The 22,306-nt window shown below is 32.2% G+C and overlaps 1 protein-coding gene and 1 pseudogene across 1 annotated transcript; one reads left to right on the plus strand and one right to left on the minus strand.

Moving 5' to 3' along the window:
• Window positions 1-9,229: 9,229 nt before the first annotated feature.
• LOC101256072 (probable receptor-like protein kinase At5g24010) lies at window positions 9,230-12,109 on the plus strand. Its single transcript, XM_004234739.5, has one exon. It carries the CDS (start codon window positions 9,441-9,443, stop codon window positions 11,895-11,897), a length of 2,457 nt encoding a protein of 818 aa, XP_004234787.1. The 5' UTR covers window positions 9,230-9,440; the 3' UTR covers window positions 11,898-12,109.
• A 5,581-nt stretch (window positions 12,110-17,690) lies between these two features.
• LOC138347500 (uncharacterized) lies at window positions 17,691-19,016 on the minus strand (annotated as a pseudogene).
• Window positions 19,017-22,306: the final 3,290 nt, after the last annotated feature.

Consider the following 22,306-nt stretch of genomic DNA (forward strand, 5'->3'; position numbering starts at 1 on the left):
TTGGAGTCAACAATCTTGACTTTATACACATTCTTGTGTCTCTTACCTAGTAAAACCAGGTTTCCAGTCACTAAGTTTGTTACTCTGCATTCCTTTTCTGTAAAGAGAACGTTGTTTCCTTTATCACATATTTGAGATACGCTCAAAAGATTATGTTTTAGGCCATTCACATAATATACATTCTCAATTGCATGAGTATCCATTGATCCAACCTTTCCAATTCCCTGAATTTCACCACTTTTACCATTACCAAAGGCAACGTTTCCTCCTTTGATGTTCTTGAGTGAGAGGAAGCTTCTTTTATCTCCAGTCATATGTCTGGAACATGCACTATCCAAGTACCATTGTTGATGCGTCCTCTTCACTGATCCCTACAATTTAATTTGGGAATTAGATTTTGGTACCCAAATCCACTTTGATTTATGCTTAGGGAATGGGTGGATAAGATTTCTTCTGGCCCATCTAGGAAGAGATTTGACTGTAGGAATTTGGTTTTGCTCATTGGGTTTCTCATGATGAGGTTTTCTCAAGGACTTCAAGTTTTTGTTATGAGCAGTTTGTTTTCTTTGACAATCATGGATTTTATGCCCTACCAGCCCACATTGCATACACAGACAATCTATGTTGGGATTTTTTACTTGAGAGCTAATCTATCAAAACCTATCCTATGTTTTCAAGATGTGCGATTCTTGTGAATGTTGTCAAGCAGTATGGAAGACCTGGTCCATCTCATTCCATTTTCTGCTTCAGTTTTAGTCACAAGAAGCTCTTTGGAGAGTGCTTCATTCCTTTTAGTTACCAAGTCTAGGTTTTTACTTAGTTCAGTATTCTTGGATAAAAAATGAAGATTCTGTTTTTCAAGAATCTTGTTTTCTTCTCTTAGTGAGGCATAGACTTCCATTATCAATTTCCTTTTTGAGTCTATGGTTTTATATGCATCAATGAGAGTGTAGAGTAGGGATTCTAGCTCCCTTTTTGAGTATGAGCTAAGATTGTCTTATATGTGATGAAGACTAACCTTTTCATTCATATCTTCTTCTTCTTTATCTTCTTCAGAATCTGATCCAGCCATGAGTGCTAGTATGGTTTCTTGTGATCTGCAGGTTTCCTTTTCTTCCTTGGTTCCAACTGCTACAAGGGCAAGAAAGTCATAATCATCTTCTTGTTCTAGTGCAAGAAGAGACTAGTTTTATTTCTCATCACCCTCAGACTCTTCATCAGATGAATTCCCCATTGCTGCAAAGGCCCTCTTCATTGACATATCTGCCTCTTGAGTTGTCATTCTTCTGTTTGAGGGGACAAACTTATCCTTTTTGATGTCTTTGCCTTTCTCAAAGTTTGTCTTTTTCTGTTCTAAGGCCCAAAGTGGACAGAATTTGATGAAGTGATCTGGGCTCCCACACTTATGACAAACCTGGTCTTTAGTGTTTTCAGATGGTTTTTGAGAAGCTTTCTTTTGAAAGGTCTGCCCTCTCTTTAGCATTTTGGTGAACCTTTTTGTCATGAAGGCAATATTTTCATCTTCAAAATCATCTGATGTAGTAGCTTTTAGAACCAGGTTCCTTTCCTTTCTTTTTTCTCCAATTTCCTTTTCATGGTTTTTCTTGAGTTCGTATGTGATGAGATTACCAATTAACTCATCCATGGCCAGTGAGTCTAGGTTGCGGGCTTCAGTGATAGCCTCGACTTTGCTTTCCCAAGTTTCAGGAAGGACACTCAAGAGTTTCCTTACTGCCTTTCCATTAGGCACTATCTCTCCTAAAGAGCACATCTCATTAATGATGGAGGTGAACCTGGTGCGCATGTCTTGAATGGTCTCCCCTTCTGCCATCCTGAACAGCTCATATTGCCTTTTCAATTTATCAATTTTAGACTTCTTGACTTGCGTTGTTCCCTCATGAGCGGTTTGCAGTGTTTCCCATATGGCTTTGGCATCTTGACAAGACGAGATTCGATTGTATTCGTTTGGTCCTATGCCACATATCAGAATTTTCTTTGCTTTGGCATTGTTTTGAATTGCAAGCTTGTTTTCAGCATTCCATTCTTTTCTTTCCTTTGGGATTTTGGTGAGTCCATCAGTTGCGGTTTTCATAGGTATGGTTGGGCCATCTAGAATTATTCCCCATAGATCAGGGTTTTCGCCAATAAGATGGTCCATCATACGATTTTTCCACTATTATGTTTCCACCATCCATAATAATTGCTATAGAACAGTGGTGGTCGTGTTTGTGAAGCTCCTTCTTGTGGGGTAGGTGGTGCTGCCATTGATTCTTTTCAAGGTGTGAATCTTTTATTGAAAAGACTTGCTCTGATACCAATTGAAGAAACCTTACCCCAGAACAAGAACCAGGTTCTTGTAAGTTGTTTTTAAGTAAAGACATAAACACTTATTGAATTAAAAACCTTCCTTGCTCAAGGAAGGAAAAACCTCATTTTATTAATTCAACTATAAGATTTTGTGATTACAACTCAATAATCAAAAGCCTTATCTCTACTACCACCTCGATTGACTCTAATTGATCTCTCCAAAAGGCCAAACCCACCTTTTGTTACAACTATTACTAACACTCAACCCTACAAAGAGCTAAACCCACCCTTTGTACAATAAACTGTAAATTACAATCAAGAACAAAACAAGGAAACAGTTCTACACGTTAAAAACCTTCTCACTCAAGAATGTTTTAAACGTAGTAAACCTATCAATCTTAAAATTTCAGTTTGATGAATAATTCTCCCTTTTCTCTCTATGTGAAGTCGCAAGTTTCTTCCTCTGCCTCGTGCTCTTCTTGTAGAGTTTCTTTTGCCTTGTACAATCCTTATCAGATAAGGTAATGAAGTTATTTTTAAACAAGGATTCCTTTTTAAAGTACAATCCTTATTATATACAACTTCCTTCCTTAATAATATATTTAAGGTTTTCCTTATTTGTATCAACTTGTACCTTTAATATATTAATTTTGGCTTTGACAAATAACTCCATTTTACTTGATCTTGGACTCTAGCTTGACTTCTTTTGCTACGTACATTTGCTACTGTTCTTTGCACTTCTTTTCTATCATCAAAACATGAATTATCGATTCTATCATATTATATCAGTTAAGATACGCTGGACTCTTCTTTGGAACTATACACAACAGAAGAATGGTGTTGGAGCGATTAGTGATAGTGAGGCACCCCTAAGGAATAACAGGCCTCAGATAGTTCGGATTGATAGTGAAACAATTGAAATATCTTAGTTGTGTGTTTGTAGAGTTGATCTTGTTTTATAATGAACTATTTTGTCTATTTTTTCATTATGAACTATTTTTTTCAACTATATTATGCAAAATCATCATTTTGATCTTATAAAGTGTTGATTCATCAATAAATAGTTTTAATACATATTTCTGTATTTCATTAATTGTGAAGTGTTGAACTCTAAAAAATACATTATGCAAAGTCATTATTTGTTCTCAATAGAGTATTTAAATACAAAAGTTTGTGATTTCAAATTAAAAAATAGGTCGGCTACCTCTCAAACACGAATTCAATTTATCGTGAACAATTTTATATTTCGTTTTGATCAATATAGTTGTAACCTTTGTTACTTTTAGAAAGACATGTCAACTACACAAGGTCAATTTGAAGTAATAAATTTAAATGAATATATAATAAATGACAATACAAATTGAAATCTGAATACATAATTGTTTTCTTTTTACATATAATGAACTAGATTAGTTTGTATTTCGTACTGATTAATATAGTTGTATCTAATGTTACTTTCAGAAAAGCAAGTCACACAAGGTCAATATTTAAACGAATGTATAATTAATGACAATACAAATTGACATCTGATTACATAATTGTATTCATTTTACATGTAGTGATCTTGAACAGTTTTGTATTTCGTATTGATCAATATAGATGTATCCAATGTTATTACCAGAATAACAATTCAATAGGCCAACTTGAAGTAATATATTTAAACAAATGCATAATAAATTACAATACAAATTGATATCAGAATACAATTCTAAATATAATATTTATTAAATATGATTAAAAAGATAGACAAACAAAATCATCCATAACATTTAAGAAAAAAATACAAAAGTTGTTTGTCGTTAATTTTGTCATCCTATTTCGTTAAAATAATACTCAACAAACTGAAATTTTTATTAATCAAAATATAAATAATTGATGATGAGAGAGCCATCAGCTATGGAGAAGACTGATTAGTTTTTAGTTTTTGAATTTTGTACCGCTGAGACTTTTAAGGAATTTTTCCTTTTAAAAAACTTCCCCCTCTAAATTTCTCAGTTTTTGTTATTTAACAATTGTATTCATTCAATTAAAACAAATAATAAAAATTAAATACGATACATAATAAATGAAAAATCTGATATTTCTACTAAATATTGAAAATGTTGACATTGAGTCCTACTAAATGTCAAAATATTGACATTTTCAACGCTTCTTTTTTCGTGTCTATTGTTAATAAAATGGTCCATAGACCTTTTTGTTTTTTTGAAAAACCCTCTTAAGGGTAAAAGATGAAGATTAAAGTTATTTATCTATTGGTTTTCTAAAATATCAAGTATTAAGTAATATCTACTCCCTCTGACCACTTTTAATTGCATATTGTGCTTTTCGAAAGTCAAATTGACTAATTTTTAAAGTAAAATTAGATTAAATTAATTTGATATTTTATATATAAAAAATAGATATTCCAAAACTATACGAAAAAATCTACAAATTTCAATTTTTAAAATATCAATATGATGAAAAAATCATTGTGAAATATTAGTCACAATTATTATCATTCTTTATAAAAAAAAATTGAGACGAATTGAAAATAGTAGTTCCTTCGTTCCTATTTAGTTGTCCATTTTAGAATTGATACATATATTAAGATAATAATAATTAGCATGGAGAAGTTACGATTTTATCCTTATTAATTATGGTTTAAAAATGATGAATTAAAACTTAGAAATTTTGAAGAAATTTAAATGTATTATGAAACTATATGAATTTAGAAGAAGAAGAAATTAAGGAGAAGAGAAAAGATTTCTTATTCTCTTGAAGTATATTCAGGATTCATAGATCTTTCACCAATCTTCTTTACAATGAAAGAAAACCCTTTATTTATAGGAAAAACCTTACTTGGTCCCCAAGTAGGATTCCTAACCATATCCTACTAGGACTCCACATAATTAGACATTCACTATAACACAAATATTTTTATAACACTCCCCCATGAATGTCGATAGATTATGTGCCTCGTTAAAACCTTACTAGATTAAACCCAGTGGGAAAAAAGATCTAGGGAAGGAAAAAGAGTACACATATCTAATAATACGCATTATGGATGCTTCATTAAAAACCTTACAAGGAAAACCCAGTGGGACAAAACCTTGTGAGGAAAAAAGACTAGAATCTTCGTTTTCCAAGCTTGTGCACCATCTTTTTGAAAGTTGTAGTTGGTAGAGACTTGGTGAATAAATCAACAATTATATTACTTGAACATACCTCTTGCATTTTGATATCACTATTCTTGGGATCCCATGAGTGTAGAAAAACCTTGACGAAATATGCTTTCTTCTATCTGCTTTTATGAATCTTCCCTTGAAGATCAAATATTTATGCAAGTTCCTTACTTTAACTTCTTTCAGCAAATAATCTATTGTCTTTTGAAAACTCTTCAAGAGTTTCAATTCTAGTTATCAACTTGCATAACAATATTTGTATATGCTTCATGCATTTTGAATCGATTTAATCCTTATGAGGATGATAAACAAGTTTTTCAAAAACTTGTATATACTTTAGATTTTGAACCCATTGGATATTTAATTTTGTCAAGTAACAACATTCATATTAGATGTATGACGTCTTTTCTGGTGCCTAGATTGCAAGTCAAATAAGTTTTACGCTTACCAAGATGCATCATTCCACTTTTTACTTGATAATTATTTCTATACAAGCATGCTTTAATAGATGTACAATTTATATCCTCATTATCTTTTACAATATTGCGCGCTATTGTATCAAAGATATCGTCAACGATATATCATTCTGTATCGATTCAAAATACGACAAACCTTATTGAGATCTCATCACTTCATTATTTCTAGGTAGCTACCCCTCTCATGATGTTTCATAAAGTGTTATGTCGTAGGCTCTGCAAGAGCACATTGTCTCCTTATTATGATCATTTTGATTCTTTGATCCTCCCCCTTTTTCAAGGATTATTTTATTTAGAATTGATTAGTCTATCATGCTTCATGTATATCATAGACTTTATCCTTAAGGGACATTTAATAAGAGTATTTATAACTTTTGTGTTGCTTCTAATCTCCCCCTTATGTTAGACAACCTAACATATATCTAAATCTTTGAAGAATCTATCCTTGTGCGTCAATATATATTCATTGATTACATACCACATATCAAAATAATCAATTGAAAAAATATTTGGTCCCCAACCATAAATCAATTGAAAGAAAATTTGATCATAATTTATCGATCTGATGCATACAATTATTTCTGTATGCAATATCGTATTTTATATAGACATATGAAGCTTTATTTTCATAAACAATGATTTTACTATTTGATACATTTAGTGTCACATCATCTTCAGTATTTATCAATATTATCAAGATAAATTGTCTAGATTACATATTCTGAAATTGTGCTCTTAACTCAATTATTTTTGCACAAACAATTTTGTGAATGTCAAACTATTGGTTGACAACAAACGCACATGTGATTATCTTATTGATGCATCTTTTTATCATATCACATGATAGGTAAACGGGCCCATATTCACCTTTTATACTTTTCAGAATTTAGGGATTTAGTCCCAACTTTAGTTGATCCAATCAACTTTATCACGAGAACAAGCAACGTAAAGAATTCTGGAAGAATCTTCTAGTTTTTCAATGTATGTCCATTACTCAGTATGCATATCTTTGGGATGACCAAATTATTCATGCCAACTAATAAAATTAGTAGTACTCGTAAACTCCAAGTTTACTAGGCCATGTGTCTTTTGTTTTAGTAAATTTCTGATTTACTATTATATGAGTAAATTTCAATTTTATTAGTCCAAGAGTAATTTTCAGATTTATTTCTTCTCAATTACTTCACCCTTTAGGTGAGTCATGATCCCATTATTGAATGAACTAATCTGAAAAAATTGTGCATGTAACATATTATTTGTGCCAATATTTTTGCAAACATCAAGTTGCGAGATAATAATAGGCACACATGAGACCATGTGGAAGAAACATTTATCAGGACCATTAAATGTCTAAACAATCCACTAGGTGGATGACTAGGTCCACAAATATTTGTATACGTTCCTAGAACGCAGAGAATTCAATCTCAACTTTCGTTTATGATGGTCTCACAATTAGCTTGCCTTGCTAACAATCATTATAAGAAAATTCACCATGTAAAAGAATTTTTAGTTTCTTCCATGAAAGTCCATTAGAATTTTCCATAATTCATCTAAACATTATATACTAACGATGTCCCAGACAATCGTGTCAAACTCAGAAAGTATAGGAATCAGTAAATTTCTTATTTACCATAAAATGTGCCTCAATTGCATTAATTCTCGTCCAATACAAGCCCGAAGATAAAACATGAAACTTTTCTATAATATATGTCTTCTTAGAGACATTCTTGGTGATACCACATCATTGACCAAGGTCGCAATCTTTCTCATGACTAGCATGGTGGCTTACACCTCATTCCCTTTAGAGAATGGATCCATATTTTAGCATTCATCAGAAGTTCTCATTCTTCATGAATGGAACACAAACATGTGAGCTTATCAAATTATGATAGCTTTAGTACCTTATTCCATATTTATGTGCATTATTCAATCACTTGTCTTCTTTCAGACATATTATGCACTAATACAACATTCACTTTATAATGGAGTAAATTCAGTAAATTTCATGACTCTTCATCTAAAACGCATTAATTTTTCTTTAGTCATTATTATATCATCAATATGGTGCATTGAGACTCACATTCAATGTCTTATCCATATGAAAGTGTCTTAGGTCATAAATCGATGGGACTTAAACCCTTAATCTCATCATCATGGTTCCCCAACATTTGAACTTGATGTCTTTTTCTCATGGTGCGATCAGACATGAATCCGTTGTCTTATCCTCAATCGAGACTCACTCTGGTGCCTTTAATAACATTAGAACTTTCAGTGATTATTAAACATAAATAGAACTATTAATTTAGAAAAATTAAAATACCTAAAGTAATAATTTACTTACATTTTCGCCATGCTATTCCGATAAACTTAATCTACTGATCATATATAAGTATCATGTGTAATAAAAATGGATGCATATTCTTGTTGTCAGAAAGAAAATTTTGTGGCATAAATAGTCCATATTCAATTAGATTCCCTCTTATCTAATAAATCTAACATAATTATACACTTAATAACAAAGAAAAATAACATGAGGATTATTAACACTTATAAGTTCTCAAAAAGTTAAATTTCAAAATTATATGTTGATACATTATGCCTTCATGTGAAAGAGAGCCAACAAATGAAAAAGACAATTATTTTATAAAATACCGTCACAATAAGATGTAGAAAATATAATCAACAAAATTTATATAATAATAAAATGACAGTAACTGCACATACCCTTTTTAATTCTCACCCTAACTAGGGGTGATTCGACTTTTTAAATCAAAAGTAAATTATAACTTCACATACCTTTTCTTCTACTAATAATACTTACTCGCAATTCTTCTTTCTTCGTATCAAAATACAGCTCGTGCTGATAACGTATTATGAAACTATATGAATTTAGAAGAAGAAGAAATTAAGGAGACGAGAAAAGACTTCTTATTTCTTTTGAAATATATTCAGGATTCATAGATCTTTCACCAATCTTCTTTACAATGAAGGAAAACCCTTTATTTATAGGGAAAACCTAACTTGATTCCCAAGTAGAATTCCTAACCATATCCTAATAGGACTACACATAATTAGACATTCACTATAACACAAATATGTTTATAACAAAATGAGTCTAATAAAAAAAAAAATTTGGTCATTTGTTGATTGTCAAAATAGACAAATTAATAGGGACAACTAAAAGAGTAAATATGAATAAGAGGGAGTATTTTTTTTAATCTATTCTTAGTAAAATAAAACTAGAAACGAAGTGAATAAGTGATATACGGCTAAAACATAATGGTATACAGGTGTAGAGTTCCAAATTGCAAGTGGACATTATTATTAATGGTGGAAGAAAATGTGCTCACGAGCCGCCACTTTTCTTTGTTTACACAGTATTTTGGACAGCTCGCCTTGACATTCACATGTTGTGTTACTTGAAAAGAATTCACTCACATCTTTGTTGTTAAAAGAAAAAATAGTAGTAGTACAGTAATTCTCTCATTCTTCTCCCATGAGAAGTTTTAAAGTTGTTGTTGGTTTTTTCATCCCTTGTTTCTGTATCATTTATTTATCAGGTGCTTTTTCCCCACAAGATAACTACTTGATAAACTGCGGTTCAAATGCAGATGTGTTAGTTGATAACAGACTCTTCCTTGGTGACTTTAATTCGGTTTATACTTCTCAAGGTAAGTCTATTGTGTTTGAAGAAAATACAAACCCATCTTCCAATTTATCTTTTCTATATACTAGTGCTAGGGTTTTCAGTGATGCTTCAAAGTATGTGTTCAATATCAACAAGATTGGGACCCATTTCTTGCGACTTCATTTCTCGCCTTTCACTTCTCGCAATTATGACATCAAGAAAGCATTTTTCAGTTTTTCTGCAAATGGGGTTTTGCTTTTTAGTGTTAATACAACTATTACTAATAGTATTGTTAGAGAGTTCATATTGATGGTGGATAAGTTTGAACTTCAAATTGACTTCACACCTAATCCTTATGAATCCAGTTTTGCCTATGTAAATGCAATTGAAGTGTTTTCAGCTCCTGATGATTTCATAATTGGTGATGGGGCTAAATCAGTTGGTCCCAAAGGAATTCAGGAGTTTAATCAGAATATGACGTTACAAACATTAGAGACTGTTCATAGGATTAATGTTGGAGGGTTAAAGCTAACTCCTTTTAATGATACTCTTTGGAGAAGTTGGATTCCAGATGAAGATTTTCTCATTTTGAAATATGCTGCTAAAATTGCAAAAACTTCTCATGTTCCCAACTATCAAAAGGGTGGTGCTACAAGGGAAATTGCTCCTGATAATGTCTATATGACAGCACAGCAGATGAATACAGATAATGTAACTACAGATTTCAAATTTAATATCACATGGAACTTTCCTGTCGCTATTAAAGATGCTTCCCACTTTGTTCGTCTGCATTTCTGTGATTTTGTTAGTTTGTCACCTGGACAGTTGTACTTTAATGTATATCTCAATGGCTTCACAGCATACAAAGACCTTGATTTATCTTCGCTTACATTCCATGAGCTTGCTACACCATATTACATAGATTTTGTGGTATACTCAGGCAGTTCAGGCGTTGTGCAAGTAAGCATCGATCCTTCTAACCTAAGTAGTTCAATAAGGAAGAATGCCATCCTGAATGCCGTTGAGATTATGAAAATGGTCAATTTTGTGGCTTCCCGGACAGGTTCTAACAAGAGAAATGTTTGGGTTATAGTGAGTTCTGTTCTTGGAAGTTTTGTTCTGCTGACTGTGGTCATGATTCTTGCTGCTTTGCTATTCTTTATCTGCAGAAAGAAAAAGCTAAAACCAAAGCCATCAGAAAGTGCTGGATGGACGCCTTTATGTCGATATGGAAGTAGTTCCCATGCTACATTGTCTGATGGGACTTCACCTGGACCAAATGGATATCTAGGACAGAGGATTCCTTTTGCCGAAATACAATTGGCTACTAATAATTTTGATAAGAGTTTGTTAGTCGGTTCTGGTGGCTTTGGGATGGTATACAAAGGCATTCTTGGAGACAACAGAAAGGTTGCTATAAAGAGAGGTGTGCCAGGTTCCAGGCAGGGCCTACCTGAATTTCAGACTGAAATCACTGTTCTTTCCAAGATTCGCCACCACCATCTTGTTTCACTTGTAGGTTATTGTGAAGAACAGTCTGAGATGATACTTGTATACGAGTATATGGAGAAGGGACCTCTTAAGAGGCATTTGTATGGTCCAGGCATATCACCGTTATCTTGGAAGAAAAGGCTTGAGATATGCATAGGTGCAGCAAGAGGTCTCCACTACCTTCATACAGGTTTCGCTCAAGGAATCATCCATCGTGACATCAAGTCAACTAACATCCTCCTTGATGAAAATTGTGTTGCTAAGGTTGCTGATTTTGGTCTCTCAAGGACAGGCCCTTGTCTTAATGAGACCCATGTCAGCACTGGTGTAAAAGGAAGTTTTGGGTACCTTGATCCGGAATATTTTCGGAGGCAGCAGCTTACTGATAAGTCAGATGTTTACTCCTTCGGAGTTGTTCTATTTGAAGTCTTATGTGCTAGACCTGCAATTGATCCACTGCTTACACGAGAGCAAGTTAATTTGGCTGAATGGGCTATGCAGTGGCAGAAGGACGGACAACTAGACAAGATTGTTGATCCCCATATCAGAGGCCAGATAAAGCTAAACTGTTTGAGGAAGTTCGGGGAGACTGCCGAGAAATGTTTGGCTGATTATGGAATTGATAGGCCAACAATGGGTGACGTACTGTGGAACTTGGAATATGCATTCCAGCTTCAAGAATCTGGAACACATGGAGAAGTAGCTGAGATTTCCAATGAGCTTCCAGTGCCAGTGCCAGAGGGTCTCCACAATGAGGTGTATAATGGTGATGGGGCTTCAAATGTATCGACAAGCAAGGTATTTTCACAATTGATGACTAATGAAGGAAGATAACTAGTCTATAGTATAGTGCACCATCAAATCATTGTTCAACAGTTTACAGGTATTAATGTTGATTTGGTTCACTATAACATTTCTTATTAAGTTTTTCTTAATTGGCAGAGCCATCATTTGCTGTTTGAACCAATATAATATAGAAGTGTATATCATGCAATAACCTGTCTATAATGCAATCCTTGTCATGTTCATGCTCCTAACAAAAGAAACATAGTACTCAATTGATGAACGAAATGTGCTTGCATACCAAATCCATCATAGTTTGTTCATGCTTGCTATCACCTCAAATCCCCTAATGTTTGTCAAATAAGAGTCGTACCGATCAATCACCATGGTGTCTAAGGTGTGATATTGTACCCATAGTGCAGTAAAGTGAAACTCCCTGGCCTTTGAAAAAAATAAGTGAGCCGTTTGTATGAGATTAGTCGATTTCGGTGCTTTTGGATTGTTTAGGCTGTACGTTTCATTCTTGTAAAGAGTGGATATTTGTTTTTTACTGTATCTAATGCCATGAACATACTATTATTATGTCTGGGCGTGAAAATAGATTCAGGCTGTCCTGTATTTTCTCCATCAGCCTTTTTCCTAATTCCTATTTACCAATAGGCATAATACATATATTGAATCCTAATCTTGGTTTCAAATTTTAACTTTGACCTCAAACTTTCATAGTGCACAAATAGGCACTTTAACTATCCTATCTTTCAATAAATAAACACGCAATTTTTGGAGACAAAGTGCGTGAAATGCAAACACCGCCACGTGTATTAGTGAGTCAATCAATGGCTGCCAACTAACTTAACATTTTACAATTTTTTTTTAAAAAAAATATCATACATGTCATTTTGAAACTAAAAAAAATAAAATTAATTTTAATTAATATAAAAGAGATTCATTAAGGGTAGAGTTGTCATTTCAACATTTTTTTTACCTTTGTGGGCCTAGAAAATTATCCCTCACTCGCGCAAAATGCGTGCATTTTACGTATTTTGTCAGGTAGGAATCACATGCTTATTTATTAAAAAATGGGATAGTTAAAAGGAAAAATAACTTAAATACACAATTATAAGTTAAGTATTCTCTAATTTTCCCTTCTTTTTTTAAATATTACATAAACCTTTTTTTTTTAATTTTAGTAGAAGTTTAGCGATACATAGTCTTCTCTCACCTATAACACATACTTTCCCATATCATGCCTATTTTTTCTCCACTAAAACACTCAATCTTCTGAATCACTTTTTAAATTTTGAATTATTAATTTTAATTAAAAATGTTTCACAACATTTAATATGAAAAACCTATTATAACGTCCGGAAAATCAAGCAAGCCAAGTGAAATCTCTGTAACATCAAAATCAAAAATCATTCTGTCAGTTAAGGAAGCTAGGGAATACCTCTCGAAGAAAAATGAGAAACTGAAAACAAAGCAAGAAAGGACCTCTGAATGTGAACCAGAGGTGGAAAATATATCAATACCACTACTAGAAGAAGAGAGCATTGGTGATGTGAACCAGCTGTTTGATAAAGCAGAAAAAGAATTTGATCGATTGCCTTTATGTGGAACATCTGATTTTGCTTATGAAGATTCTAGCTTCAAACAAGAAGAATTTCTTCCAACAAGCAACAGTGTTGTAGCTGCACTGAACAAGATTCTATGTATCAAGGGTTTTTGAAATTTTTTATCATGTATCAGTGATTAATTTCAATAACTGTGCCATCAAGTGTGCTTGCTGATACATTTTGAATCAGTGTGTATAGTGTTTTAGATGATGCATTGATACATGAAGTGTTTGCTGATATATTTTGAATCAGTGTGCTTGCTGATACATTTTGAATCTATCAAGTGTGTATAGTGTTTTAGATGATGTATTGATACATTTTGAATCCATCAAGTGTGCTTGTTGATACATTTTGAATCAGTGTGTATAGTGTTTTAGACGATACATTGATACATGAATTTGTTGTGTATCATAATGTTTTCTATGTATCATGCGGTTTTGAAAATTGTATTCAAAATAGATGATATAATCTTTGATTTTCAAAATTTGAAATTTATATTTAATTACGTGCTTATTTAATGTTGATTAATGATCTGTTATCGTAAATTAAGCTATTTTAGTTAACAAGTTTAAATGTACTGTTTTTTCCCCATTTTTTTCTTAACAGTTTAAATTTACCAAGTATCATTTACCATGTATCACTAGAGTCTAAAGTATCACGGAACAAAAAATTTAAGGGATTTTTAGTAAATACTAAATTTGTCGGGACAGAGTGTAATTATTGAATTACACTATGGGATTCCTTAAATTTTTACTAGTTAAAATGCCTATTTGTGCACTATAAAAGTTTGAGGTCAAAGTTAAAATTTGAAATCAAGTTTAAAATTCAATGTATTGTATTATGCCTTACCAATATGGCAACTTTTCCATCACTCTTGGATCATGCGTCAAAGAGCTCGTAGTTTACGATTGGGCAATTCAACCCTTTTAACTCATACTACTTGAAATGAATACTAGTTGAATACCCAACCTAATGTGTCCTACTTTTCATTATACGCATGGGATGTCACGTATTAAACAAAATTGTCATGTAAGGTGTCATTTAAGATGAATATGTCTATTTGTTCAATTTTATATAAATTTAAGTCTCTACCTGTGCACACTCAAAGTTAAAGTTCGTAGTTACCAGTTGACACCAAATTAAAAGTCATGTTTATATATTGTGCCGTAAATTTTTGGGAATAAATCTGCAAAACATTAAAATAAATACTTAGATTATTTGGGACCCAACCCACATTAGATTTGATGGAATTCTTGACTTGATCCACTTAAATGGCTTAACTATACAAGGGATGCCCTTAAGATACGACGATTCTTCTCTTTTTAAACATTTTAAATAAACATAATACATAAACATGACTATTAACTTGGCGTATGCCGTCAATTATGACTTTTAATTTTGTGTTTGCACAAAACTTGAATAAAATTGAACAAATAAATGCATCCATTCCACATGGCACCTTACATGACAATTTTGTGTTCTACGTGGCGTTCTACGTGTATTATGTCATGTAAAACATATGTGTCTACTTGTTCATTTTAACTGTTTAACTATCTACTTGTTTACACTCAAAGTTAAAAATCATAATTATCCGCTAAAGACAAATTAAAAAGTCATGTTTATGTAATATACATTTTAAATATTATAGGCATTTTTACTACATTTAAGGCCAAACACATACACAACCCTCTAACTTGCCTCCATTTTTTATTTTGACACTCCATCTTAGAATTGTTCCATTTTTACTGTTCACTTTCTTTTTTACGTACCATTTTAATACGAAATACTATTTTTATTTTTATGATTCTTTATTTTTATATATGTTATTCAATTGCACTTTCTTACTTTAAAAATCGACTTGTGTCAGTTAATTTTAGTAAAACTATTTAACATTAACGTACAGACATTAATTCCTTTGTTAAAAAAATAATTTCTTTTGAGAGTTGTGTGTATATTTTGTGTGAAAAATAACCAACGAAATTGTGTTCGTTTTCTTTTTTAAAAAAAATCATCAACATCACGACTAAGTCAATCTAGTTTTAACATTTTTTTTAGCAATGTTATCAGCAGAGAACACGACTCTCTTTTTTTACTCGTATTGAAGATATATATTTTTTATTCGTATTGAGTTATGTTACAAATTAAAAGCAAGCATTTGCCTTAAATTCACGTAGCCTAAATGATTTTTAAAAAAATATGTAGTGTTATTTAATTTAATGGAATCTTTTAAGAAAGAAAATTAAAGAACTTTCATTGATTTATTTTCATAAAAAAATATAGAGACAATCTAAAAAATGATATTCTTTACAGGAAAATGGTTTGAAATGTATTCGAACTTTGACCAAAATAGTTGTAACAATATCAAACTTTGCTAAGGACCTTTTAGTTTTAAAATACACTATTAAATAGTGCAGGGATAAAAGGCTCTTTCCAAAATTCAGTATCGTTACAAATATTTTGGTCAAAGTTCGAATACATTTCAGATTTTTTTCTCAATTTTTATTTCAAAAAAATCTATGTTTATTTCTTTATTTTAAAAAAAATTTACGAAAATTAGTACACGTCAAATTTTAAAACAAGAAAATGCAATTGAAGAGCATAAATAAATCAAAGAAAAAAGTTCAGTATTTATAGACTTCATAATTGTGTTGGCAAATCCTTTCGGAGCAGTTTGTTGTGACTCAGCGAATCGCCTTTTGTTCAATTCATCGCTGCTTACACGTTGCCTTTCTTGTCTATGTGTTCTAGATCAATGGGAGGAAATCTTCTCTTTTGCGGAACTGATCAACTCCTTTTCGTCGCCTTTTGATCTACTTTCTTCAAGGTTCACTTTTTGTACCAGAAGGTAGAATTTCGCTATTCAGTGGATCGCCAAGTGTGATTTGCTATGTACACTTTTGCATTTTCAGCTTTTTTTTCTTCGTTTTGTGCCTAAGTGTCCATATGCCTACCAAATTCACAAATGCCTGAAACTTAGGAGTTTTTATCATATATCGAGATAAAATAAACAATATAGACACTATTTGCATTCAGTTAAGGCCCTAGATGAGTCCAATTTTGGGACTCATTACATACCATCAATCAAACAAACCAAATCAATCAAACACAATATAATCCTAAGTTTCACGCCGCCTAGAAGCAAGATCTATGGATACTACTTACACAAGGATCACCTAAACTAAGGCTTCTCCGACTAAAATTTAATCTAAACAACCTAACATATGGTTATAACTGTCCAAGGATCAACAAAGCTCAACTTATCCTAGGGGTTCCACCTAAATCATGCAATACTACCCAAAATATAATCAATCTAACTAAGCCAAATATGAGAAAAAGAAGCAACAACATCCCTGAAGGCCGAAAACTGCAAGTGAACTATAACTTGGGAATTTTCCCTTCTAGAGATCTCAGATCTCTGTCAAGCTATCAAGAATGGAAAGAGCAAATTCAAACAGATCCAACGATACCTATATCACTAACCCAAATTTTGAACCTGAATCGGGTCAAAATTGACCCACAAATAAAGCAACAAAATTATGCATACAAAATCGCCATAATGTCCTCCCTAAGATGAAGAGTCATGCTCAAAAGATGGGCTGATACCAATGGGGGGTGGAAGCGGAATTTTGAAGTGGAATTAGAAGAAGATATTTAAGAGGAGAGAGCTGCTTGTAAAGGATGATCTTATTATGAGGGGAAGCCCTCTTTTTATACAAGGAAAACTTACTACTTTGGCCAAGTAGCCGATACATTCTACTTTTCTACTTTACACATGACCCTTTTTATTTTGACCGACACAAGAAAACAAAAGACTTTACACATTCTACTATTCTACTTTACACATGGCCCTTTTTATTTTGGCCGACACAAGAAAACAAAAGACTTTTTTTTATATACTTTTCATAAAGTTACTTTTCTAAAAGTAACTTTTGACTAAGTGTATACTTGACTTAGACGTTTATTTTACAAAAAACTTTACGTATTTTTTCTGATGCCTATCTCATCTTCTCCTATCTTTTCTTGCAAGCTGTCTCGAATAGGACTTCGGGGATAGTATCATCTCCTTCGTTACATTTCGAGCATATGTGTTCCGGATATTTGTGTCCAATTAACTTGCAGTATTTTGTTAATAATTCTTCAGAAATGAATCCTTTCTTTAGTACTCTAGTTGTTGTGTAGATTTTGGTTTCAGTAGAGATAAAATCCATTTCTGGACTTCTTCCATATCTGCTTATCTTACTTCTCGCGAATTGGCGTAGATCATTAAATGGTCTCTGGAATAATAACTCCATATAGCATTTCCTTGTAAATAATTATTAGTTAATTCTTGTATGATAGTTGATAACCCAATTATTCTTTTATTTGCATAAAAACTGGGTATCTCAACTTTTGGTATCTCCGGCTGTTGTCTTATCTCTTCCGGTATTATCATCTCCCGAGTTAATTCAATTTTTACTATCTGGATCATCGATTTTATCTCATTGTAGAGTATCTCAGCTGGTGCTGTATAGAATTTAATAAAAAATAAATTTCCTTTTGTTATCTTTTTATATGTTAAAAATGATTTGTGGATCTCTGGGATTCCACTTATCTCTTCTCCTGTATATGTATAAACTGTACTCAATAATCCATAATTATAACAAGTTTTGACTAGATTGGGGTTTGTCTTTGGTTGTGCAATTAGTCTATTGTAACCTTGTAGTTTTTGGGTTAAATAATCTTCGATCTTTTTGGTAGTCGTAGTAGATCTAGGTTTAAGGTTTAGAAAGGTTTGTATTTTTTTATATATTTTCAATGTAAGTTTGGGAAATATGGTTATATATTTTCTTTTCTTTATGTAGGCTGGCTGCATATGTGGATGTTTGTGGTGTTGGAGTATCTATTATTTGGATTTTTGGAATAAATGGTTTTGCAAATAGGCTATTTAGATTTGTATTTCTTGGAGTAATTTTTTTCATAGCTCCTGTGCTTGTACCTGTAATATTAACAACGTTGTGGGTTTTAAGGAGTTTCCCAACGTCTCCTTCTAGCTCTGGCTGTTTACCGTCTGCCGAACGACGTAGCTCCGCATGTTTATAGTCATGCTGCTGACTTATAGCTTTAGACTTCAGTATCTCTTTATTAGTCTCTAGCTTTTGTACTCTCAAGCCTATACTGTCCATTTTTGTGCAAAGTGTAGTTAAGGTTTTGAGTATATTTTCCATTTGATTATGTTGTTCGGTTTGAGTAGCTTTGTCTTGATAGGTAGTCTGCAATCATATTTTTGTTAGTTTTGACTACTTCAATTGCAAATGTAAAATTCAGTATGTTTAATACCAATCTTCTTATTTCTTTAGTTGTGACTGAATCCTGCAATTTTCTAGTGATCCACCATTTAACTTGTGTATTATCTGCTCTAACAATAAATTCACTGTAAACTATATATGGTTCAAATGCTAATAAACATTTATATAGTGCAAATAACTCTTTTCTATTTATTTCCCATTTTAGTTGTGCTTCTGTATATGATCCTGAGTAATATCTGCAATGATGTTCAATCTGTTCGTTATCGTATCTGTATTTCAGAACTCCTCCATAACTATGGTTACTTGAGTCTGTTTCTACAGTATATATAAATCGTTTATCTTCATCTGGAAAATATAGTTTTGGTAATTTTTTGCATAAATTCTTGATACGTCTTATATGTTCTTTGTCTTTATCATCAAAATGATATTCAACATCTTTCCTAAGTTTTTTATGTAATGGTTTTAGATATTCTGCTAATTTTGGTATATATTCTCTTACTTGGTTTACTATTCCTAAAAATGATTGTAATTTCTTTTTTGTATCTATATTTTCATCAAGATTAACAATCTTCTGTACTATATGTGTTTGCATTTTTATTCCATTTTTATCTATTTATATTCCCAAGAATTCTATCTGGGGTTTCATTATTTCTGCTTTCCTTTTACTTAAGCTTATGCCTAAGTGTTTAATTATATGTATGAATTTTTCTAATAACTTTATATGTTCATCTTGTGTTTTCGAGTATAATAATATGTCGTCTATATAAACAATATAGTTTTCCAATTGGTTAAAATAGTTATCCATAAAATGCTGGTATTTTCCTGGTACATTTTTGTATCCAAAGGGTAAAACATTCCATTCATAGAAACCTTGCGGTACTGTGAATGTTGTTAGCTGTTTAGATTCTTCTTCTAATTTCAAGTGATAAAATCCTGATTTACAATCAAACTTACTAAAATAGTTATATCCTTGTATCTGTCTTATTTTTAATATCTTATTTGGTATTGGGTAATTATATGTTTTAGTTTTAGCATTTAAGTTGCGATAATCTATAACCGTTCTACTTTTACCTCGTTTTTGTTCACTATGTTTATTAACTATAAATGCTGGACTTGTATGTTTACTATTGCTCTCTTGTATATAATTATTTTTTAACAGTTCATCTATATGCATTTTGAATTCTTCTAAATCATCAAAATTATATTTTAGTGATTTTTGTGTTATTATACTATTTTCATCTATTAATTCAATTTTTACTTTCGTATTATGTTTTTCCCATCCTTGTAATGTATTTTCACTATATAATAATTCTAGTTGTTCGTTAATTATCTTGACTTTATCTATCGTAAATATGATAATTTCTAATTGTGTTATGTGATTTTTACTTATATTTTTCATTTCTTGGTTTATCTTTTCACTTCCTTTTATCCATTCTGTGGGTTTACGTTGCTTGTTATATACTCTTTTTGCTCCTATTTTATTTTCGCATGGTGTGGTAAACCACCAATGTGTTTTTGTTATAATATGTGGGTAAAATCTTTCTAAAAACGGCATTCCTAATAACATATCTTTTGTTGTAAATTCAAAATTATACATTTCTTCTATTGTTAGTATTTTATCCCATATTTGTATATTTTTTGCTTTATATGTGATCATACTACCTTCATTATTAAATCCTGTCATTACCATATGTGTTTTTATTTTTCCCATTTATCTTCTGGTAAACAATTATATTTACATATATTTGCTTCTGCTCTTGTATATATCATGGGGGTATAATATATGTTGTGGTATCGTTCTGCAATAATTTTTGCAAGTATATATATTTTCATTATTCATTTTGTTCTTTTGATGATTATTTTCTTATTTTGGTAAGTTATTATTAATTGTTCATTTTCTATATTATATGGTTTAACTTTTTCTAACCATTTTATTCCTAGGGTAATGTTTCGGCTTCCTTGGAAGATTTTAAATGGTATTACTAATGGTATTCCTCCTATAATTATTTCTTTTTCTGTTATTTCTTCGTTTGTGGTTACTATCTGACTAGGTAATCCAGGGCATAAGTGTCCTATTTTTATAATTTCCGTTTCTAATACTAATTCTCTCGTTATATAATTCTCTTCTTGTCCTGTATTTATCAAAATTTTATATCTTCTTTGGTCCATCATTCCTGCTATAAAATAGTGGTATGGTGTTATCTCTTCTGTATTTAATAAATTTTGCGAGATTTCATAGTTCCTTTTAGATGTGCTCATTCTTGATGAGGTAGCGCTAGTTAATGTATTTGGTACATTTGAAGTACTCAATCTTTCTTTCACAATTTCTAAATCATCTTCTATGTCAATTTCTTTGTAACTATAGTCATTGTTGTCTATTATAGTAATTATTCTCTCAAAAGGATTTTCTATCTTTATTGTCACGACCCAAACGAGCCGCGAGTGGCACCCACACTTATCCTACTATGTGAGCGAACCAACAAATCTAAACCCCAACATTTCAACCATAATAAACAGAACATAATGCGGAAGACTTGAAACTCATTAACAAAATCAATTAATTAACTTCTAAAATTTATCAACTATTATTCCCAAAATCTGGAAGTCATCACACCAAGAACATCTATCCTCAAATTTCTAATTCTAAGATTATTTAAGAAACTAAAATAAGTAAAGAGGTGGTCCATGTCCGAACTTCATGACATCAAGACGTGAAGGAGAGGATCCAGCACGAGCTAGGAATAATAGCTCACCCTGAAATGTGATATGCTGAAGACTGGCTAGAGTTGCGGACGAGTCGAAGTTGATGGTACGTTTGTTGCACTCCACAAATAACAAAGAAGAAAATTACAAGTAGGGGTCAGTACAAGGCACAAGTACTGAGTAGGTATCATCGGCCAACTCAAAATAGTAAGCAATATATATCGTGTAATAATATAAAATCAACTACATTATTCAACAGGGTGACAACAACAAGTACAAGAACCATTGGCATCAACACCAAGCACACCTATGAGGACTCAAGCCTCCACACCATACTCATTTGGGAAAAAGGTTCTTTAAGTTGAGTATATTAACATAATTCCAGATTCATTCTCTTTATTCTTCTTGTGTCGGAACGTGACACTCCGATCCCCTAATACTACGTGTCGATTCGTGACACCCGATCTCCTACTACTACGTGTCGGTTCGTGATACCCGATCCCCTAATACTACGTGTCGGTTCGTGACACCCGATCCCCTAATACTACGTGTCGGTTCGTGACACCCGATCCCCTAATACTATGTGTCGGTTCGTGACACCCGATCCCCTAATACTACGTGTCAGCTCGTGACACCCGATCCCCTAATACTACGTGTCGGTTCGTGACACCCGATCCATTAACCTCATTCTTTTAGTTCATCAAGCCTTCTTTTATATCAAGGCATCATCATTAAAAGAGTGGATTTAAGGTTTTTAAAATTCCACAGTATCATCATTATAATCCATCACCATTTACATAATCACAACATGCAACAACACAATTAAGCATATAGAAGACTTTACAATACCACCCAATAC

This window comes from Solanum lycopersicum, chromosome 3 (assembly GCF_036512215.1).
Source record: "Solanum lycopersicum chromosome 3, SLM_r2.1".
Classification (NCBI taxonomy): domain Eukaryota; kingdom Viridiplantae; phylum Streptophyta; class Magnoliopsida; order Solanales; family Solanaceae; genus Solanum; species Solanum lycopersicum.